The sequence below is a fragment of the Staurois parvus genome, unplaced genomic scaffold (genome assembly GCF_062004578.1).
Source record: "Staurois parvus isolate SC_StPar_1 unplaced genomic scaffold, SC_StPar_1.0 ptg000420l, whole genome shotgun sequence".
NCBI classification, from domain to species: Eukaryota; Metazoa; Chordata; class Amphibia; order Anura; family Ranidae; genus Staurois; species Staurois parvus.
Window position 1 is genome coordinate 2,684,671 of NW_028318216.1, and position 20,726 is coordinate 2,705,396.

Genomic DNA, 20,726 nt, shown 5'->3' on the forward strand with positions numbered 1-20,726 from the left:
GAAATATGGAAACTGCCACAGCTGAATTGTCCTGTGGTGCCTGCTATCCTGAGCTGATATGTACTGAGCTTGCATATCTACACATAGGGCTCATGGTGGATTGACAGGTAGAGAGGAGGCGTTATGTGGCTTCGCCAACACATGTTTTAATCCCTAAAAGTCTGCACCATTGCACCAAAACCATGGGCATTGAGCGTAGCTACCGCACAGCTCCATTCACTTGAATGAGTTGTAGTCATAGGGTGATACTGCCTGTCGGACACAGCAAGGGGAATACATTTTGCTGAGTTGAGCAAAGCATCATACATCGTATATACGCCAATTAAACTGCCTTTGCAGGTAGGAGAAAAGGGGTATAAATGTGGCCCCATCTGTTTTTCCCACTGCCTAACCTGAAGTGTAAATTATGCCTTATGCTAACTTTACACTAGCCAAAAAATCTTTAAACTCTTTTTCGAAAAATGAATAGTCAGTTGTGAGAGCAACTGATAGTGCCATCATGTAATGATCAAATTCTGAATGATAAATCATTCAATGGACAAAAATTAATCAGTTTTAAATTTTTTTTTGTCACATACATGCAGTATGAAAAGTTAAATTTATAACAGATGAGAAAAACATGATACTAAAGGTTCAATAAAAATAAATAAATAACATACATGTTATACTTACCTGCTGTCAGGAATGGACTCACCACTGATGGTGCTGTGGCTCACTTGCTCTGTGGGCTGCAGTACCAGCTCCTACCAGAGGGTGCTTTCAACAGCCAGGGTCTCACTCCTGCAATCAAGCCATCACCTGAGGATGATTGCAGTAGGTCTATTTAAGCAGGACCAGGCCTGCAATCAGTGCCATGGTGTTTGTTTCCCATGAGCCCCTGTACCTGGTATCCTGTGAATCTTCTGTTGCCGACCTCTGCATTGTTCCTGACCCTCCTGACCGTCTCCTGTTAGACCCCTGGCTTGCCTGACCATCCTTCTGCCTGATCCCCTGTACCGAGTTTCCCGTGAGTTACTGAACCCGGCTTGTGACCCTGACCATTCTCTGCCTGCTCCTCCGGTACCTCGCTGCCAGTACGTTGCTGGATGTCAGGAATCAAGGAATGACCAGAAAGGTGTGGACTGACACAGGGAAACACAGGTTTCAGGTATAGTATAATACAGGTTATTATTAGCCACCCAGATATATATAAATATAAACGCACAGTGCGCAAACCAACCTTCCACTAATCTTAGGAGGTGCAGGAACACAGGCGTAGTCAGGGCTGGAGAGGTGGAATGGTCAGGCCGGCCGTAGGGTTCTGTAATGACTGCCTGGTGGTACCTCTAGCGGTCCTCAGGACAGGATTCCCCAGGGCGCGGAGTCTAAGTCCCAGTCTGCTATTCACCAGGGCCCCTGATGGTGGGGATGGACTTGGAGCAGACAGGAACCAGGTCGCGGCCCCTGAGTACACCTGCTAGTGATAGAGGGATCCGCCAGAGGTATGTGCAGGTACAGCTGGATCCGTGCAGGATGGATGGATGGCAGAGTAGTGAGCGTGGTCAGACGGGCCAAGTCAGCAACGTGCGGGCAGCAAGGTATCAAAGGAGCAGGCAGAGAATGGTCAAGGTCACAAGCCGGGTTCAGTAACTCACGGACAGCGCAGTACAGAGGATCAGGCAGAAGGATGGTCAGGGATGAGCCAGTAGTCAGAACAGGAGACGGTCAACAGGAATCAGAATCAGGCAGGGTCGGCAACAAGGTATCTTCTCACAGGAACTAGGAACAGGATACAGGGGCTCATGGGGAGACATACACCAAGGCACAGAGCACAGGCCTGGTCATGCCTTATATACACCTTTCTGTAATCAGCCCCAGGTTTGGCTGATTGTGAGCTTCTGGCTGCTAAGAGCACCCGCTGGTCAGCTCTGGTACTGCAGCCCACACGGCAGGAGAGTCCCACCACCAGTGCTGAGAGCACCCGCTGGTCAGCTCTGGTACTGCAGCCCACACGGCAGGAGAGTCCCACCACCAGTGCTGAGAGCACCCGCTGGTCAGCTCTGGTACTGCAGCCCACACGGCAGGAGAGTCCCACCACCAGTGCTGAATCCATTCCTGACACTGACCTGGCCTGCCTGACTACACCTTATGCTACCCAGACGATCCATCCATCCATCCCGCACGGATCTGTCCCTGTTACCAGGTCTGCCAGCCTCTTCACGTCAGGCTCCTTTCCCTGCACACCTCTGATGACGCTCTCTACCATTATCGGACATACTCAGGGGTCGTGACCTGGTCTCAGTCTGCTTCAAGTCCACCCCCACCATCAGGGGCCCTGGTGAATAAGCAGATTGGGACTTAGACCCCGCGCCCTGAGGAACCCCGTGCTGTTGGCTGCTAGAGACGTCGCCAGGCGGTGCTTAACAGTACCAAACGGCCTGCCTGACCATTCCACCTCTCCAGCCCTGACTACACCTGTGTTCCCACACATTTCTGGTCATACCCAGATCCCTGACACGTGCTCTGTGGAGTGGTTTTGCACGGAGCAGCCTGGATCATCCTCTTCTTGAGTTTCCTGTTAGCGCTCCTGGCTCTTTCCCCTACTGAGTGCCCAAGAACAAACTGTTTGCTCTGAGGGCACTTGTGTGTGCTTGATCCCAAGTCGCCTCCGTGTGTTTATAAGACACACAGACCACAGCTCTACCCGGCCCCCACTCCCTCCTCATTGGCTCTTGCTGCTGTGTTTCAGCAAATGAGGTGGGAGAGACCTGGGAGAGACACTGCTCTTGTGTGCATTGCCTGATCGAGATAAGGCTTAGGTAAGTATAAGGTGGGGCTGAGGGGGAAACCATACACGGAAGGTTTTTTAACTTCATACACTGAATGCATGTAGGTAAAAAACCTTCAGCCTTTACAACCACTTTAACCTTTCAATGTATTGTTTGTTCAGCTGAAGTTTTCTAACCTGTGCCTTAAATTTTTGGTCTCAAAACCAGTTTTCTATTGTGCACATTAACTGGATAAAAAAATGAAAGAACGTTATGAACGACAGATTTCCGAACGCTTTTTTATCTTAGTGTATGGGAACCATTAGAGTATCCAGGCAGACACAAGGTGCCAAAATGAAAGCAGCTGTCTGCCAAAACTAGGGCTGAAAACATTTGGTTCATGGAAAAGCAAATATGGGGGAAGGGTGTTGCAGCATAGTCAACTCATTTGCGACCAAAGGTTGATTGTTAGACCAAATTTATTAGTGTCAACATGCATTAATGATACAATAAAGTTGGCCATCCAAATGTACATGTCTTTTGTTCAGCTTGAGGGCTGCATGAAAGAAATCCAACAGATTCCTCCATCCACCCTAACAGCATGAATGAACAAATCCCCCTTGCTGGGATTTTGTATTCTAAGCAGTGCTTGCATCTGATTGGATGCAGTTGCTGTTCAACCGACAATTTTCTGACAGGCTTCTTTGACAAGAGTCGATTGATCAGTCGACTTTTGACGAACAGCCAATGCCGGGAGGACCACAGAGCTTGAATTTTTTCCAAGACAGGAAAAATTAGCAGACATTCAGAAAGTATATGGCCAGCTTAACTCTATGACTAATTTACATGCCTAAATATGTTTTAGTTGTTCTTTTAAAGTAGATATGAAAGTTTTATCTGGAACGCTTTTTAAATAAACTGCCTGCTCATAAATGTTCTTATAAGCTGACTACAGTAATTCTTATTTAACTTTTTAAACTTTTTAAATTAAAGTGATTGTAAACTCTCACCTTGTAAAACAACCCATTCAGTTTACAATAGAAATAAAAAGTAAAACATTTGTGTATAGATATAAACATTATAAATGCCTTTTTCCCCTTTTTTTAATAAGTGATCACATTCCAGCTGTTCTCAGCTGCATAAGAGCTGGGGGGGCTAACAGCAATGCACTCATCTTCCCAGTGAAAAGCTGTGCGGGCGGGGGTGTATGTTAGGACAAGTCATTGATCATTGGACTTCTTCGGTAACAGACCCCACCTTGGACGAAAAGCTTATTGGGGGGCTGATCCTTGGGCATGACGTCATCACGCAGCCATCTTACTACAGAGCTGTATGCCAGCAACTGTATTTGACACATGCATCTCAGCTAGCACTGGTGGCAGTGCTTGATTTGGTAGGTGTAATACAAAATTTTATACAATTAAAATTTTAAATGGAGAGCATTAGATCTTGTTAGCGTTCCTCTCCTTTCCATATATATCTGGTGTTTCTGAGGACCTGTGTATCCCACCTTGAGGAGGAAGGAGTGAGGTTTTGCCAAGCAGCCGTCAGAGCCATTATCCTTGAGGGGAACACAGCTTGCTTTGACCCTATTGTTATGCAGAGGTCATGGCCTTGAGGCGAGTGGCTCCCTTACTGTATATGGGTGGTGGAGACACAGAGCACACTAATTATTTGGACCACAGTGTCGATCGCATTATTCATTATTTATGGTCTTTACAGTTTTATTTCACATACATTTTTTATTAAATATATATATATATATATAGTTGTATATTACACTTTTTAATGTATTGGAAAAGCATATTATCAGCATCATTATTATTAGCATTACTATCATTATTCTTTTTAGTTTCTTAGCACACAGTAGATTTTGTTGTGTTATGCTATCTCTTAGTAATTTAGGTAGATGGTACAGCAGGCACATATAAGGAATATGAAATATTCGATTTTCATTAAAGTGATATTAAAGGCATTTTTTTCTAAAATAACAAACATATCACACTTACCTGCTCTGCGCACAGAGCAGCCTCAATCCTCCTCTTCTTGGGTCCCCACCTTCATTGCACTGTAGCTGTGGAGGAGCAGCATTGTCACCCAAGGACAGTAGGCATGTTAGGACTACAGAGCACCTTCTCCTTTCCTCTTCTCCATAAAATAGAGGGAGGTGTTCTGAAATCCTCACGGCGAGCTGGGAACAATGCAACTGATAACAGTCAGCACAGGAAGACAGCACAAGACATCAGCAGTTCACAAGATTTCTGACAGAATCAACTGTTATTTTTTAGTAATTACTGAACAAATATAGTATGTCAAAGAAAATAAAAATATATTGCAAGACTTTTAAAGCCTGCCCCTGGCTGGTGGGGAAGTCCAATATGTTTCAGCCTGAACCTTTGTGAGAAGTGGATATCATCCTATGTGGTGTGGTTAGGGGAATGCCCCCCCCCCCCATCTTTCTGCTTTGGAAACATGAAAGTACCACATCACCTATATCCCCCACTTTAGGATTATCCTTCTATGTGGCAAATTTAACATAGTATACAGTGAAGGTAATAAGTATTTGATCCCCTGCTGATTTTGAATGTTTGCCCACTCACAAAGAAATGATCAGTCTAAAAATTGAATGGTAGGAATGGTAGGTGTATTGTAACACTGAGAGACAGAATAGCAACAAAACATTCAAAAGAAATGCATGTCTAACAAATTATGCACTGATTTGCATGTTCATGAGGGAAGTAAGTATTTGATCCCCTATCATTCAGCAGGATTTCTGGCTACCAGGTGTCTTTCATACAGGTAACAAGCTGAGATTAGAAGCAGTCTCTTAAAGGGAGTGCTGCTAATTTCATGTTGTTGCAATAAGAAGAAGGGTCAGCCGCACACCGGAGGATAGATGAATAGAGTGTGTATTTATTAATCCATAGGACACACATGGACATGACTACAGGACCTGTTAACACGTTTCACACGATCTCGTGCTTAATCACAACAAAGAAAACAACAAAAGTGCTGTTTTATATAGGTATTAGTTAATAAAGAACACCTGTCCTAATCAGTACTCCTGAATCCTGAGGGTACGCCTACTAATACATTGTAACAAGACATATAAAACCATTGTATCAAAAGTAGTGGTCTCAGAGAACAACAAGAAAGGAGGAAAAGAAAAAAGGAAAGTGAAGTGGAATAAAAGGAGAAACAAAGAAAGAGAAAAAGAATAATGGATAAAAATAATTATGAAAAAATAATTATGAAAACATTATAAATGAAAAATAGAATAACAAACACAGATAAAAGTGAGTAAATATCCCAAGAAGATATGGGCTAAGAAGCCACATTTGTAAATAATCAAAATATTTAAATATTAATATATGCAAAAAAAGCATAAAAAAAAGAAAAATAATGCATGTCTACTTGGGATAAACACAGGGACAAGATTGTAGACCTACACAAGGCTGGACTGGGCTACAAAACTATTGCCAAGCAGCTTGGTGAGAAGGTGGCAACAGTTGGTGCAATAATTCGCAAATCGAAGAAACACAAAACACCTGTCAGTCTCCCTAGGTGTGGTGCACCATGCAAGATCTCACCTCGTGGAGGGTCAATGATCATAAGAACAGTGAGGAATCATCCCAGAACTACATGTGAGGATCTTGTCAATGATCTCCAGGCAGCTGGGACCACAGTCACCAAGAAAACAATTGGTAACACACAAGGATTGAAATCCTGCAGTGCCCACAAGGTCCCTCTGCTCAAGAAAGCACATGTCCAGGCCCATCTGAAGTTTGCCGCTGAACATCTGAATGATGCAGAGGAGGACTGGTTGAAAGTGTTGTGGTCAGATGGGACCAAAATCAAGCTCTTTGGCTTCCACTCAACTCGCTGTGTTTCTGACAAGAGATACAATTTCTCTTCCCTTGTCAAACAGATATAACAAAATGTTTTCTATTGTATATGTAACAGACCAAAAAGGAGCAACTAAGAGAGATTACATACACTTTAAGAGTCAGTGGAAATGCCAGGAGAACCCATCATAAACCATCTTATGGATCTTAAGCCATTCTACTCTGGATGCACCTGAAGGTGCCACCACAACATTCTGACATCTGAGGGAGTAACTACCCAGTATGTATATCGGCATTCTGAGCCTTATGGAGCCTATAGAAACTATACTAGACTAGCATCCAAGTCATTGCACAAACATGATATTCAGACCTCTGCTGGAAGAAAGTGTAAAACTTTTCTGACTGGACCTCCTTGATTTTTAATTCGTTACCCCTGCTCTTAAAAAGCATAAACCAAAAAGTATGTTTGTTCTTGTGACATCTTGTCTAGCACCTCCAAAAGGAAATAAAAAGGAAGTCCACCTGTTTTTTTTTTATTTTTTACAAGTTCTGGCCTGTGGATTTTACCTTTTTTTAACTGAATTTGAATACATCTAGAATAAATAGATTTTTATCTGCCAAAATTTATGCAATAAGCTTGAAATAACAAACATATTACTATGTACATATATTTAAATGTGAGTTTTCCTCTAGACCGAATACAATATAAATTGATAGTTGTCAATAATCTGCAATAGTTGAAACTGAATTATCACATACAGCCACTCAAATTATCTCATGTTAATTTTTTTAAATTCAATGTAGCAGAGATACACATTAACTGTATGCTCCATCATTGTGCTTTCTGAGCATCCATTATAAAAAAATAAATAAAATCCTAGGTTTTTGGCATGTGCACTGATAATTCCTTATTTTAAAGAAAATGTGCTATCATTAGAGGTGTTATGGTCTCAAGGGAAATACATGGTCCCCAGCTCATATGTAGAAAATCTAAATGCTAATCAGTATCTACCCGGAGATAAACATCATGCACATTTCATAACCAGAAAAAAATTACTCTGTAGAAATGTATGATTACAACATGCATGGACTTTATGTTGTGATGCTTGGTCTGAAAAATTCAGTATGCTATACTATAACTAAGAAGCTGGATGTGCTTGTTTCTTTAGGCTCCATTGGGCTTAAAATGCCAATATATATACGGGGTCCTGACTTTCTCAGAAGTCACAATGTTGTGGTCAGTGGTGTATTCATTTCTTGTGCTGCCCTAGGCAACACAAGAATCATGCTGTGCTGTAAACCTCAACCTAAATAAAGTGCATACCAATCAATAAATAAAGGAGTGAATAAATAAATAAATAGATAAATAAATCAATAGCCTACCTACCTATTTATTAGGTCATATAACAATGTAAACCATAACACAAACAGTTCACCAAAAGTGAATAATAAATAAATACCCTAGAGAGCCCAATAAACAAACTTTAATATATAATATCCCACACAGTCAGTGAATGTAAATGTGCAAACCTAAAACACACCGCAATAAAAAAATGCACAAATGTACAATGAGAAATTCAACCGGTAAACGCACGGCTGACCATCTAGTACATGCCATGTAAAAATATATATAACTGTATATCATGAACACAATGAGGCATGGCTCACATACAGGTAAATAAACCAAAAAGTGAATTTAAAAAAGTGATATAATAATCAATAGAGTATAAAGTGACAGTTCACAGTGATAATCATAAAAAGTCCCAAAAAAATTCAAAGTGAATCTTCCTCTTGGTACATTGCTGTGTCCACCATCACCCAGCATGCATGCTCACCTCCAAGCGTTGACCTATAAATAACAGATCAAGAAGCCCTCAAACCAACATCCAACTTCCTCTGCAGGTCAGTGCTAGTGAGATTCCGCTCTAACAGGTTTCTGGCTTAGGGGTGTACTAAGCTCTAGCAGATCCCTCCTGTCTACTCCCCAGACTACAGAGCTCTGCATGACCTCTGGCAGGATTCCATTATATATGCAGTTTTCAGCCAAGATGGCTGTCCAGATCTGTGGGATTTTAGTATCCAGTAAGATTTCTGTCCTCCCCAAGATGGCTGCCTGGAATCCATAGCAGGAGACAATTAGTCTTTAATGGGTTCCTGCCATCCTGAATAGAACACCACCTTCAGGTTGGAGGATATACTGCAGCCTCCACCTGCCTACATACCATCAGGCTAAACAGGTAGTAAAATTATTCTCAGAAAAAAGGTGCGATGTTAATGCCATTGACTGACTGCATAATGTTTGTCATTTTTTTATTTTGCTCATAGTTTCACTTTAAAGAATACAATCCATTGAGCCTGATTTGCTAAATTGTAAGCATGTATCCTGTAGCATCAATGCGTATTTACTATGTGCTTTATTCTATACACCCTAATATAAATTTTAGCTGCCTTGGTTTCAGTGACATAAGCAAGGTTATAGTATACGTAAACTCAACATTTCATATTCCTGATATGTGTCTGTTTTACCAGGTACTTGTATGAACAAGTACCCTGTTCTCTTTGTACTGCTTCCTTTGTGTGATATCCCTGGTGTTCCAGCCAATCCCTCTGCTTTCCTATAAAAAAAATGACTACACTGACACAGCATGGTCAGTTCTCTAGCTGTGCTGGGTACTCAGTGTGCTCCTCTCCATTGATAAGACTTTTTCCTGACACCCCCACCCCCCCCTGCACAGCAATTCACTGGAAAGATCAGTGTTCCGCTGTTTCTCCTCCTTATGCTCCTATGCAGCTCCTGTTTCTGCTCCTTATGCTCCAGCTGCTCTTATGCAGCTGAGAACAGAGGATATGTAATCACTTATAAAATAAAAAGGTGGGGGGTGTATATTATGTTTTTTATATCTATACACAAATGTTTTAAGTTTCATTTCTATGTTAAAGTCAACGGGTTGTCTTACAAGGTGAGCGTTTACAATCACTTCAACAAGAGTGATGATATTCTTTGCAACATACATTTATAATGCAATATTAAAATAGGATGAAATAATGCTACCACATACCTGACAGACTCCCGTGAAGTGTGAATTTTAATGATGATCAGTACACTTCAATAAGTACAATCCTTTCTTTTATATAAGAGGGAAATGATTTGATTCAGGCCACTGCCATTTTAATTTAGCTTAAGGGTTACATAAAACCTCCATCCAAGGATTCAGTTTAACCACTTGCCTACCGGGCACTTTTACCCCCTTCCTGCCCAGGCCAATTTTCAGCGCTATTGCACTTTGAATGAAAATTGCGCGGTCATGCAACACTGTACCCATATGAAATGTTTATTATTTTTTTGAGACAGATAGAGCTTTCTTTTGGTGGTATTTAATCACCTCTGGGTTTTTTATTTTTTGCTAAACAAACCAAAAACAACTGAAAAGTTTGAAAAAAAAAGTTTTTTCTAAGTTTCTGTTTTAAAATGTTGTAAATAGGTGATTTTTCTCCATCACTGATGTGCGCTAATGAGGCTGCAGTGATGGGCACTGATAGGCGCCACTGATGGGCACTGATGAGGAGGCACTGGTAGGTGGCACTGATGGGCATTGACAGGCATCACTGTTGGGCACTGAAAGGCAGCACTCATATATGGCACTGATTGGTGGCACTGATAGGAAGCACTGACTGGCAGTGATAGGCGGCACTGACGGGCACTGATAGGCGGCACTGATGGGCACTGTACTGGCACTGATAGGTGGCACTGACTGGCACTGATAGGTGACACTGAAAGGCAGCTCAGATGAGCACTGATATGTGGCATTGATGTGCACTGGTAGGCACTGATATGTGGCATTGATGTGGCACTGATGGGCACTGACAGGTGGCATTGATGGACACTGACAGGAGGCACTGATGGGGCTACACTGATCATCAGGGCACTGATCATCAGTACCCTGATGATCAGAGTAGATGTCCCCTCTGAGGAATGCCGCTTACCGGCTCTTCTTTCCTCACGAGCTGTCACGCTGACAGCTCGTGAGGAGAGGAATACCGATAACCTGCATTTCCTTATTTACATGCGATCAGTTGTGATTGCACACAGCTGATCACATGACAGAGCCAACGTCATCAGCTCTTTCCTCTTTCCGCTGATCGGTGATCCGCTGTGCCTGAGGGGCTGTCATTTTCTTATATGGCGGGTGGGAGGTGGATAAGAATGATTAAAGTGACAGACAGGGCTGGATCTAACTAGTATGATATGGGGGTGCAGTACAAAATGTCAGGGGGGAATAGGATATGAGGTCTGCAGAGCAGTTTACAAAAACAGCAATCAATAGCGGAGTGTACTGGGGGTCAACAGGTCAGAGGATAGGGTTTAGCAGAACTGAGGGCAGGAATCAGCACTTTGTAGGGCAACCGATCAACTTCTGTACAACTAGCCTCTAGGAAAATTTCCACATGATCAGGATCACCAGTTACAGCTGGCAGCACTTATCAGTTCTAAGTGATAAGTCTCTCCGCTGTCAGAACACAATACCTCAGCAGGAGTGATTTCCACATCCACATGGGAACCACGCTCTTGAACAAAGAACAACTAATGTATAGACTGCCTTACTGAGCCTACCATAAGGAAGAATTTCATTAAAACCAGCAACTGCTGAGACAATGAATACCTTGGTCAGGTCTATTTACTGTATATCAATGCAGAATGTACAGAGTACAGGGGTTAGGTGTACTGATTGACTTAGGTGTAAATAATATACAAAACAACATACAGACTGCAACAGTTAGGATGAGTGCCTCATTCACATCAGTGTCCCCAAAGTGCCAACACCTTACACCAGAGTCGGTCAGAGTCTGGCAGAGTTTCCCCTTACATCAGATTCTGGTAGACTCCCCTTCTTACATCAGAGTCTGGCAGAGTGTTCCCTTACATCAGATTCTGCAGAGTGACCCTTCCATCAGATTCTGGCAGAGTCCTCTTTTTACATCAGAGTTTGGCAGAGTGATCCCTTTAACCACTTGCCCTCCTGAGGATTTACCCCCCTTCCTGACCAGGCCATTTTTTGCGTTACAGCGCTGCATTACTTTAACTGACAATTGCGCGGTCATGCAATGCTGCACCCAAATAAAATTTATATCCTTTTTCCACATAGATCTTTCTTTCAGTGGTATTTGATCGCTTGTGAGCTTTTTATTTTTTGCGCTATAAAAAAAAGACCGACAATTTTGAGAAAAAAACAATATTAAATTTAAAAAATCAAATGTCATCATAAATTTACAACAAAATGTATTCTGCTACATGTCTTTGCTAAAAAAAATCCCAATACTTGTAAATTAATTGGTTTATATGAAAGTTATAGCATTTACAAATGGCAGTACATATACTGGAATTTATTTAAATTGTTTACTAGTAATGGCAGCGATCAGCGGCTTATAGTGGGACTGGTGAACAAGAAGCCAACTTTTGGGAGCTGCCAAACATTTATTTGTTACATGCTATCAACACATGGAGAGATAAGGAGATGATTAGTAGGAAGTGGAAAGACTCCCTGGAGGAGAGAGGGAGAAATCCATCCATTCACTATAATCCAGGAAATCAGGGCTCTGGATGACATCAAGACCCGCTGTGGAAAAAGCATATCACTACACTCCATCCATCCATCTGGGATAAGGATACAGCCTGAAAATAACCCAGAAGTCCATTTAAAGGGACACAAGCTGTTTTTGACCTTACTTAACGGTTTGGTCAAAAAAATAAGGTGAGAGCATATAGGAGAAGAAGCACTTTATGAGAAAATATCATGGAGTGGACTTTTTGATTAATTTTATACATTTTATTTTGAATTAAAATTGTATTTAATTTCTTTTAATTTGATTTATTTTATTTTATTTAATCACAATTGATATAATTAAATTATATAAATGTTGTTGCTTTAAGATTGCACATGAATTGATGGTTGATTTTTTAAAAATTAGTATGTTTCTTTGGAGGATCACGATATGATATATATGATTATTATTTAACAGATTTGGTCACATAAGGTTATCAATAGACTTAATTAATATCAATTGGTTACTAGTGGAGCGCGCCACATATTTCACAAATAATTGACTTTAGGTACACAATAATATGGGTATGTGTATGGTGTAAGCAACCCACACGTTTAAAATTAAAATTTATTGTTTTTTTGTAAATTTATTTTTAATACACCATAGTAGCACACAAGCACTACAACTACACTATGATGTTTTGCTTCATGGCTGCAGCAGGAATTATATACTCTGTTGCATTTTGTGTGCACAGTGCCTGCTGAACATGACCCATTAAAGTGAATGGAGCACCTCATAAGCACCCCACAACTGCATGCAATGTATGTGGTTCCAGTGCACTAGTGTGGGGTTCTAGGGGTTAAAGCAGGTGGTGAGGACAACACCTCCTCACTGCCTGCCAAATGCTCTCTGAAGAGCAATCTGAATGCAAATCGCTCTTCAGAGACCAATACTCAAGTAAACTGGTCCCTACAACCATGCTGGGGATGGGCAGAAAGGTATTAAAACAGAAGCATCACAAACCTGTGAGTTAAAACCCCAGCAGTTTAGCCAACTAGCAGATTGCCAGCTATACCAATAGTACTAAAGTTGTCCCTGAGTGCTAACTGGACATAAAGGGGGGAGGGGGAGAGAAGGAAAGGAGATGGGGAGAGTTCAGCATTGGGCAGAGCTCAGCTCACTCACCCCACTCTGATCTGGTGGCTCAGGCAGAGGCTTCAATTTTGCAGCCACCATGTAGTTGCCAGCTGCAGTGCTTCAAATTTCCCACCCACACATCTTCTCAAGTACAGCCCTGATTGGGAATTGCAATGTCGGTGGAGCAGACACAAGGAAAGGGGTGGGGCAAACATGAGGAGAGGGGCGGGGCAGACACAAAAAGGGGCGGGGTAGACACAAGGAGAGGGGCAGGGCAGACACGAGGAGAAGGGGCGGGACAGACACAAGGAGAGGGGCGGGGCAGACACAAGGAGAGGGGCAGGGCAGACACGAGAAGGGGCAGGGCAGACACGAGGAGAGGGGCGGGGCAGACACAAGAAGGGGCGGGGCAGGCACAAGGAGAGGAGCGGGGCAGACACGAGGAGAGGGGCGCGGCAGACACAAGAAGGGGCAGGGCAGGCAAAAGGAGAGGAGCGGGGCAGACACAAGGAGAGGGGCAGGGCAGACACGAGGAGAAGGGGCGGGACAGACACGAGGAGAGGGGCAGGGCAGACACAAGGAGAGGGGAAGGGCAGACACGAGGAGAAGGGGCGGGACAGACATGAGGAGGGGGCGGGGCAGACACAAGAAGAGGGGTGGGAGGAGGTGCACATCAATCTCTCCTCTCCTGTCAATGCAGGGAAGGGGATGGGGAGTGTGCTGGCTGGACTGTGTCACAGACACTAGACTTGATAGATGCAGCCAGCCGCTTTACACAACTTCAATTGATCGTCCGCAGGTCACCTGGGTGGGCACAACTGATATCTGAGGGCAGGGGGGCATAGCCCACCCCAGCACCCCCTTAGATCCGGCCATGGTGGCACAAAAGTTATGGCCACTTAATCCTTCCATGCCACTTTGTCAGGGAAATCCTTTTCCACAAACCCTTAACTAACAGAATGCTGTTAGCTTACAGTAACAGAAACTGGAGTGTCTATTGGGCAATAGAAAAAAGAAATTCCACCACATATTTTTTTATTTCAGCCCAGTTTAGAAAAAGCTAAAGCTACTCATTTTCTGCTGTATTTTACTACCTTTAGTCGGGGAAATTTATTTCAAAACAGATTTTACCTACATATATGCAAGTGACATTTCTACTCATTTTTTTTTAAATTAGAAAAGCGTTTATTGAACAAAACTTAGGTACAATTTCCAAAATGTCTGTGTCACAAAACAGCATACAGTAAAGATGGTAATGAGCATTAGAGTACAGATTCTGAGAAATCATACAAGCATAGTATAATAAAGCAGTAAGCAGTAGAGATGGTACGACAACACCCCCACTTTCTTTAGACAAGGCAAAAACCAATAAAAAAAAATCATGACTAGAGCGGTATTATGATCATTCATATTCCATATGAAATTGGAACTGTCCTAGAAAGACAACCCCTCCACTAACAAGTCTAACCATATCCTAACAAATGAGGCAGCACCAACTCCACTGGAGCCAGGCCAGGAATGGAAAGCCAGCCATCCTATAGTTTGATAAATTTAGCCAGGCATCCTCTATGTTTGTATATAAGTTTCTCATAACGCAGGGTGGTATGCATGTCATTAAGCCAGTCCTGCTTACATGGGGGCAAAGGGCTATTTCTCTTCATTTACACCTTGAGAGTCTTTCATTGGAAACTGTCCCTACAACACTCCCATCTAAGAAGTCTAAAAACAAACACAAGCAAATTCACTAAAAAAAAATGTCATTTGTGCTGGTCCCAGCAAACGGTAAAAATTGCCTTTTTTGAAGATATTCCCTATTTACAGCAATATTGCCAGCTTGCAGCCTCCTAGATCATGCTGTGCTTTGAAACATCTGCTGCTGGCTGATCATTCAACCCAATGCACAGAAAGTAATTTGTGATGGAGCAGCGCCTTTTAGTAGTCGCCAAGAACAGCTAGAATACAACAAATAGATGCGAACACATGGCCAAGCCATGCTGCTGGAATCATAGATAATCTACAGTAAATGTAACATCATATTTTTTTAAAAAAAGCTTTAACAACAAGTACAACTGTGCATCATTAGTTAAAAGGACATTTGTCATTTAATGATCCAATTATCTGACTCCCACTGAAAAAAAAGTGGAGCAGGGGCAGCAGCAAAGCAGTATTTACTCTAAAAATGTAGCTGTCACTATAATTGCATGAAAGGATATAGGAGTGTAATAAAGTGGTATTAAACCTAAAATCAAACATTTATAATATTGCAGCTTACTAATTCTTAGATGTGATGGCTGTATTCCTTTTCTTTTTTAAGCTTTCTTTCTTCTGTTTTCAGCTGGTGATCCAACCAGAAAATCTGTTGTTTTCAAAAGAAAAAGCTGTCCAGCAGAATTTATCAGTTACAGAGATAAGACAAACTATGTAACGCTAGCTTGGTTGCTTTCAATGATCAGCTTTTTTTTTATTTATATAAAACCTTTATCCCAAAAGGAAAAACAACTGTTTGCTGTAACTGCGTATAAAGTATTAGCTGGAGTTTGGCTTCAATTTGTTTTGTGTATCTAAATGTGCTAGTACATCTAAAACTACCCTCCTACCAGACTGGCAATGCTGCTGTCCAGAGGTGACCCTGTGCTCCTTCATCCACAGTGGGGGCACTCTAATACAGCAGGTGTGTTACTGACCAGATCACCAGGTGAAAACAGAGGGAAAAAAATCCTATGAAAAGAAAACTAATGCAGCCACCACATCTAAGGATGGGCAAGCTACAATATATTAAATTTTTGGTTTTGGGTGTAATACCACTTAAATCAAGCTGCCTTCTTCCTGAGAGTATAGGCATAAAGCGGAGATTCTTCAAGGAACACAGTTTTAATTTTTCTTAGTAAAGAGCCAATATAAGTTTTTCACCTTATATAGGAAATGATCTGCATTATGATACATCATTTTAATTCATGCTATTTAGTTCAGCAGTTGACCCTTTCGGTAAGATGGTGATATATCATGTTTATAGAAAGTAACTTTTAGACAATGTTCTGTCATTAGGCAATTTGTTGATTAATGAAAGGTGTTGTGTGCTTCTTTATCAGGAAGAAAAAACGTGCTGTAATGATGATGGTCATTGTAGTCCTTTTCTTCACAGCCTGCTGGGCTCCCTTCCATGTGGTCCACATATTATTTGAATACAGTAAGTTGTGTACATGGACTGCACATAGAGCGTAGGAGGAAAAGTACAGAATTAAACAATATGTGTGGATTAGGTGATCCATGAAATAGATTAATGTTACACAGATTTACAATATGTAAAAAATAAACCCAAAAGGAATTTTGGAGAATTTCCCACCTCCTGACTAGACTAGATGAAAGTATGGATCTAGTCTAGTCACAGATAGAAGTCTGTAGAGCATTGGCTGTTAGCAGTCTAGGCACTATGGGCCTGCGGCACTTCGCTGTATGCTTCAAAATGATTTCTCAATGTATTCTTATTGTTTTGAAAATATTATTTATTTTTAAAAATAACATTCATCAACCTTTGGTTCTGATGTACAGTATTTCACAATTTAACCTCTTCACGCCGGCAGCACACAAATGTGCAGCCTTCCGGCATCTGGGCCTAGACACCGAGCGGCCGCACATTTGCGTGCAATTAACAAAAAACATATGTGCTGAGAGCGCGCGCCCTGCTTGCTCCCAGCACACATGTTCGGTACTCGCAGAAAGGTCCCAGTCTGCTCTTTGGATGACGCATCACGGCAGTCACATGATCCCTAAACCCCGCCCGTCCCGCCTTCTGAAACTCTTAAAGGGCTGGGAGGCACTAGCGGGAAGGGGTTAAAAATGATTCTGATATATTTTGTTAATATGGGTGCTTAAAGTATATTTGTAGCTAAGATGTTGTTCTGGATAGAGTATGAAAAAGTTAGAGTCCGTGTCAGTTAATGTTTTGCTGTCTGTGTGCTTTTGCAAAGAATTCCCTTTACCTTTGTTTTGCCCTGAATCTTTTAAGGTTCTTTGTGGTAAAAGCAGGGAAGTATAAAAACCTCTGTAGTATATTAATGTGTTTTACTAAACAAAAATGTTGCACATACAATTGTAGGAACAACAAATCAAGACATACAAAGTATTACAAAATATGCACAAGCTATCTATTCTTTATAGCAAATAACAACGTACAATGTATATGATAGGCATCTACTAAACAGTTACTTAACTTGGTTCTTCCTGGGGATTGAGTCTTCTTTCTTTCATTCAGGATATCTTCAGACTGCCTCTTGCTTCTTGGAGTCCAGCAAAACTATTATTGCTGCTCCTTTGTCTTGAGCACATAGTTGTGTCCAAGCTCTTTTCTCCCCTTCTTCTTGCTGCCTACATCACTTTCTGTAGCATGAGCCAATGATCCAGTCCAAAAAGTTCATTAGCATATGAATATGGAAAGCCTTGCTTCAACCTATATTTATGCCTTAAATATAACTAAATAGCCATAGCAATATAACTTTCTGTCCCAAAAAACACAACAGGAAGTGAGAAGTAATCTCCCCAAAGTCAAGGTTCCCTCTTGCTCTGGTAACACCCTTATAATTTTGTTGTTATCACTTTCTTTTTTTTACTGATAATAGTAAACAGGACAAAAAGAAAAAGTGAATCTCTTGGGGACACAGACAGCAATAATAAAAATTGACAGTTTCTAACTCATTCCAAAAAAAAACCCCCCAAAAATGTTTGCCTTTTCATATATCATACATACATTTTATATCTATGGACTAACCCATTACCTAGTCCACCAAATCTAAGATCAACTATCTCCCTTTTGTGAGTGAGCAGTGATTCACCATACCCAGGAGCCAATGTTTCTGCAATATGGTGGCTTTCAATCACAGAGAATAATACACTGCTTAATCTAATCCCATGTTATGTACTTGTGCTTTTTGCAAACTTAAAGTAGAATTTAAGGCAAGACTTTATTTTTTTGCCTTTTGAATAGAGTAAGGTAGGTTTATAATACCTTAAGGTTTATTTTTACCATTTGTGTCTGTGTGTCTTCACTTCCCTATCCTATAGCCAGAACAGGAAATCCTTCCAAAATGAGGAAATTCCTGATTACCTCAAGAGTAGCCAGAACTAGCATCCTCATTGGAAGATATCCCCTCTATTTCTGTTATTGTGACAACCCAAAATTTGGGATTTTTGGTAATAGTAGTAAACAGGACTAATCGAGAGGGTGAATCTCCCTAACAGGGGCACAGATACCAATAAAAACCTGATAGATGGGTTCTAATCCCTCTCTACTCCATCCAAAATAAAAAAAATTTTGCCTTTAGTTATACTTTAAACATACCAGCCTAACAGCACAGTGTGCTTTGAACAACTGAGAAGGTTACAAGCTTTCAAAGACTTGCCAGACATAATTTATCTTGATATGCTCAGCTATTCAATTCTAGGACAGACATTTCAAAATGTCTTGTTCTACTGCAGATCTTTCCCATTCACGTCAATGGCCATGATCAACTTTAGTTTTTTTTGTAATGGACCATAGCTAAAGCTCAGCATGCATGTTAGGATCTGACCACAATACCACTGTACATTAAACTTTAGATCTACCAAAACTATGTAATATGAGGACCTACATACCTACCCTACCACTTTTAATCCGTACAGGCAGCCTCTTGTACTACATTCTTGTTGGTAGATCTAAAAAGAGATTTTACAATCATATTGTAACTTGTGTGATGAGCTTTTTACTGCTATATAACAGTGTGTGCCTCCAAATTCTACCCTTTAAACAGCTTCTGATGCCCCAAAGCTCTAGATTGAAGTTAAACTCCAGGCAAACAAATAAATACACAGTTGAAATACATACTGTAAATGTATACTGTTTTGCCTGCCCCAGGATTTATAATTATGCCTAGCCATTTCTATGGTGGTCAAAACAGTTACTTCCTGGTTGATCATCATGGAATCCTGTCTCTTCTTCCTGCTCACTGGACTGAAATGATGAAAATTCACTGTCAATTTAGGAGGCTGGAGCAGACAGGTGACACATATTCACTGTCAATTTAGAAGGCTGGAGGCAGACCGGTGACAAAGGAAGATGAATTATTGAACCGGGAAGATGATTTGCTTAATTATGAAGTATATGTGGTCCTAGTTGACTGTGCCAAATTCAAGCATATCTCTATTTATTTAGAATAAAGCAAGATAAAATCTACGACATTTTTCACCTCTTGCAATTATGGCTTCAATGCTCAGTGTTGATGAGTTGTGATGGATTTCATTTCATGTACAACCATATTTACAGAGAATGGTTTAATAAATAAAGTATGACCTCTGTTCTATTTTTCACCCCTATTACTGTCTACAGATGACCTGGAAGAGGAATATGATGATGTCACAGTAAAAATGATTGTGGCCATTGTACAAGCAGTTGGATTTTTCAACTCCTTCAACAACCCAATGGTTTACACTTTTATGAATGAAAACTTTAAGAAAAGCCTGGTGGCTGTGCTGTTCTGTCACTTTAGAGTTCAAGAACAAGCTGAGAAACGGGACTGTAAAAATCTGGAGAAGCCCAAGGTTGGGACATGCAACTTTCCTCATAGGAGAGAAGGACGGAGCCCTCACAGTCAACTCAGCGCAGAGAACTTGGAGCTACGTCTATGTGAGCAATTTCCAGCTGCCAAACTGGAGTCTGTCACCTACCCTCTTGTAAACTCTCATAAAGACCTCCTACCCAACGGACAGTCTGCATAATCACCACTGAACCAGAAATGGGCTTTCAGTCAAAGGAAGCTTTTTACAAGGACACAAAATAATAGGAAGCAACAGCTTTAAGTGATGTTTAAGAACCATGGCATTTATAATACTGTTGTTCATTTTATACTTAAAGGGCATATTTCTTTCCTAATGCCCCAATCAGAACATGCATTTTCAGGTAAACTTTGTGCCAATAAAAGGCTATAACTCAAAGAAGTTAACTAGTTAGATGGGGCTGGAAACAGGAGTCAACCCCTCTTGCACTAGTCCTCAGATCCTTTTGGTAGTTACATGGATCCAGTGCATGCATTTTGAAGCTCTGCAGATCAAGTTCTCAGGGAAAAAGAGTTAGAATAAGAACAGTTTGATACAATAGCTGTAAATATTATGTACAGTTCAAGCAGGACTTATATGTGTGTGTGTTTGTTTTTTTTGCATCTGGGTACAACCAACTTATATCCTTTCTTGTTCTTTAAAGACTGAATAAAATTGATACAAAATAACAGTATTTCATTATCATTTCAGAAAATTAGATTTTTATTTTACTTTAGCAGTTACCATATGTGTCATAAATATAGAAACGCATAACTGCTATTCCACACATACACAATCGGGGACCCGTCCTGCCATCAATATATTTTGAGAGAATAGGAGAAACTCTTAGCATATACCAATAGCAAGATGAAGGTTGAGTACAACCTTTTCA

At 41.1% G+C, this 20,726-nt stretch overlaps 1 protein-coding gene across 1 annotated transcript in view; it reads left to right on the forward strand.

Moving 5' to 3' along the window:
- LOC149454706 (pyroglutamylated RF-amide peptide receptor-like) overlaps nucleotides 1-20,523 on the forward strand; it is a 199,304-nt gene extending 178,781 nt beyond the window's left edge. Inside the window, exons 5-6 of the mRNA XM_089687157.1 lie at nucleotides 16,360-16,457; nucleotides 19,629-20,523. Of these exons, the coding sequence (XP_089543283.1) occupies nucleotides 16,360-16,457; nucleotides 19,629-20,017 (487 nt within the window). The 3' untranslated portion in view covers nucleotides 20,018-20,523. The remainder of the gene's footprint in view (nucleotides 1-16,359; nucleotides 16,458-19,628) is intronic.
- Nucleotides 20,524-20,726: the final 203 nt, after the last annotated feature.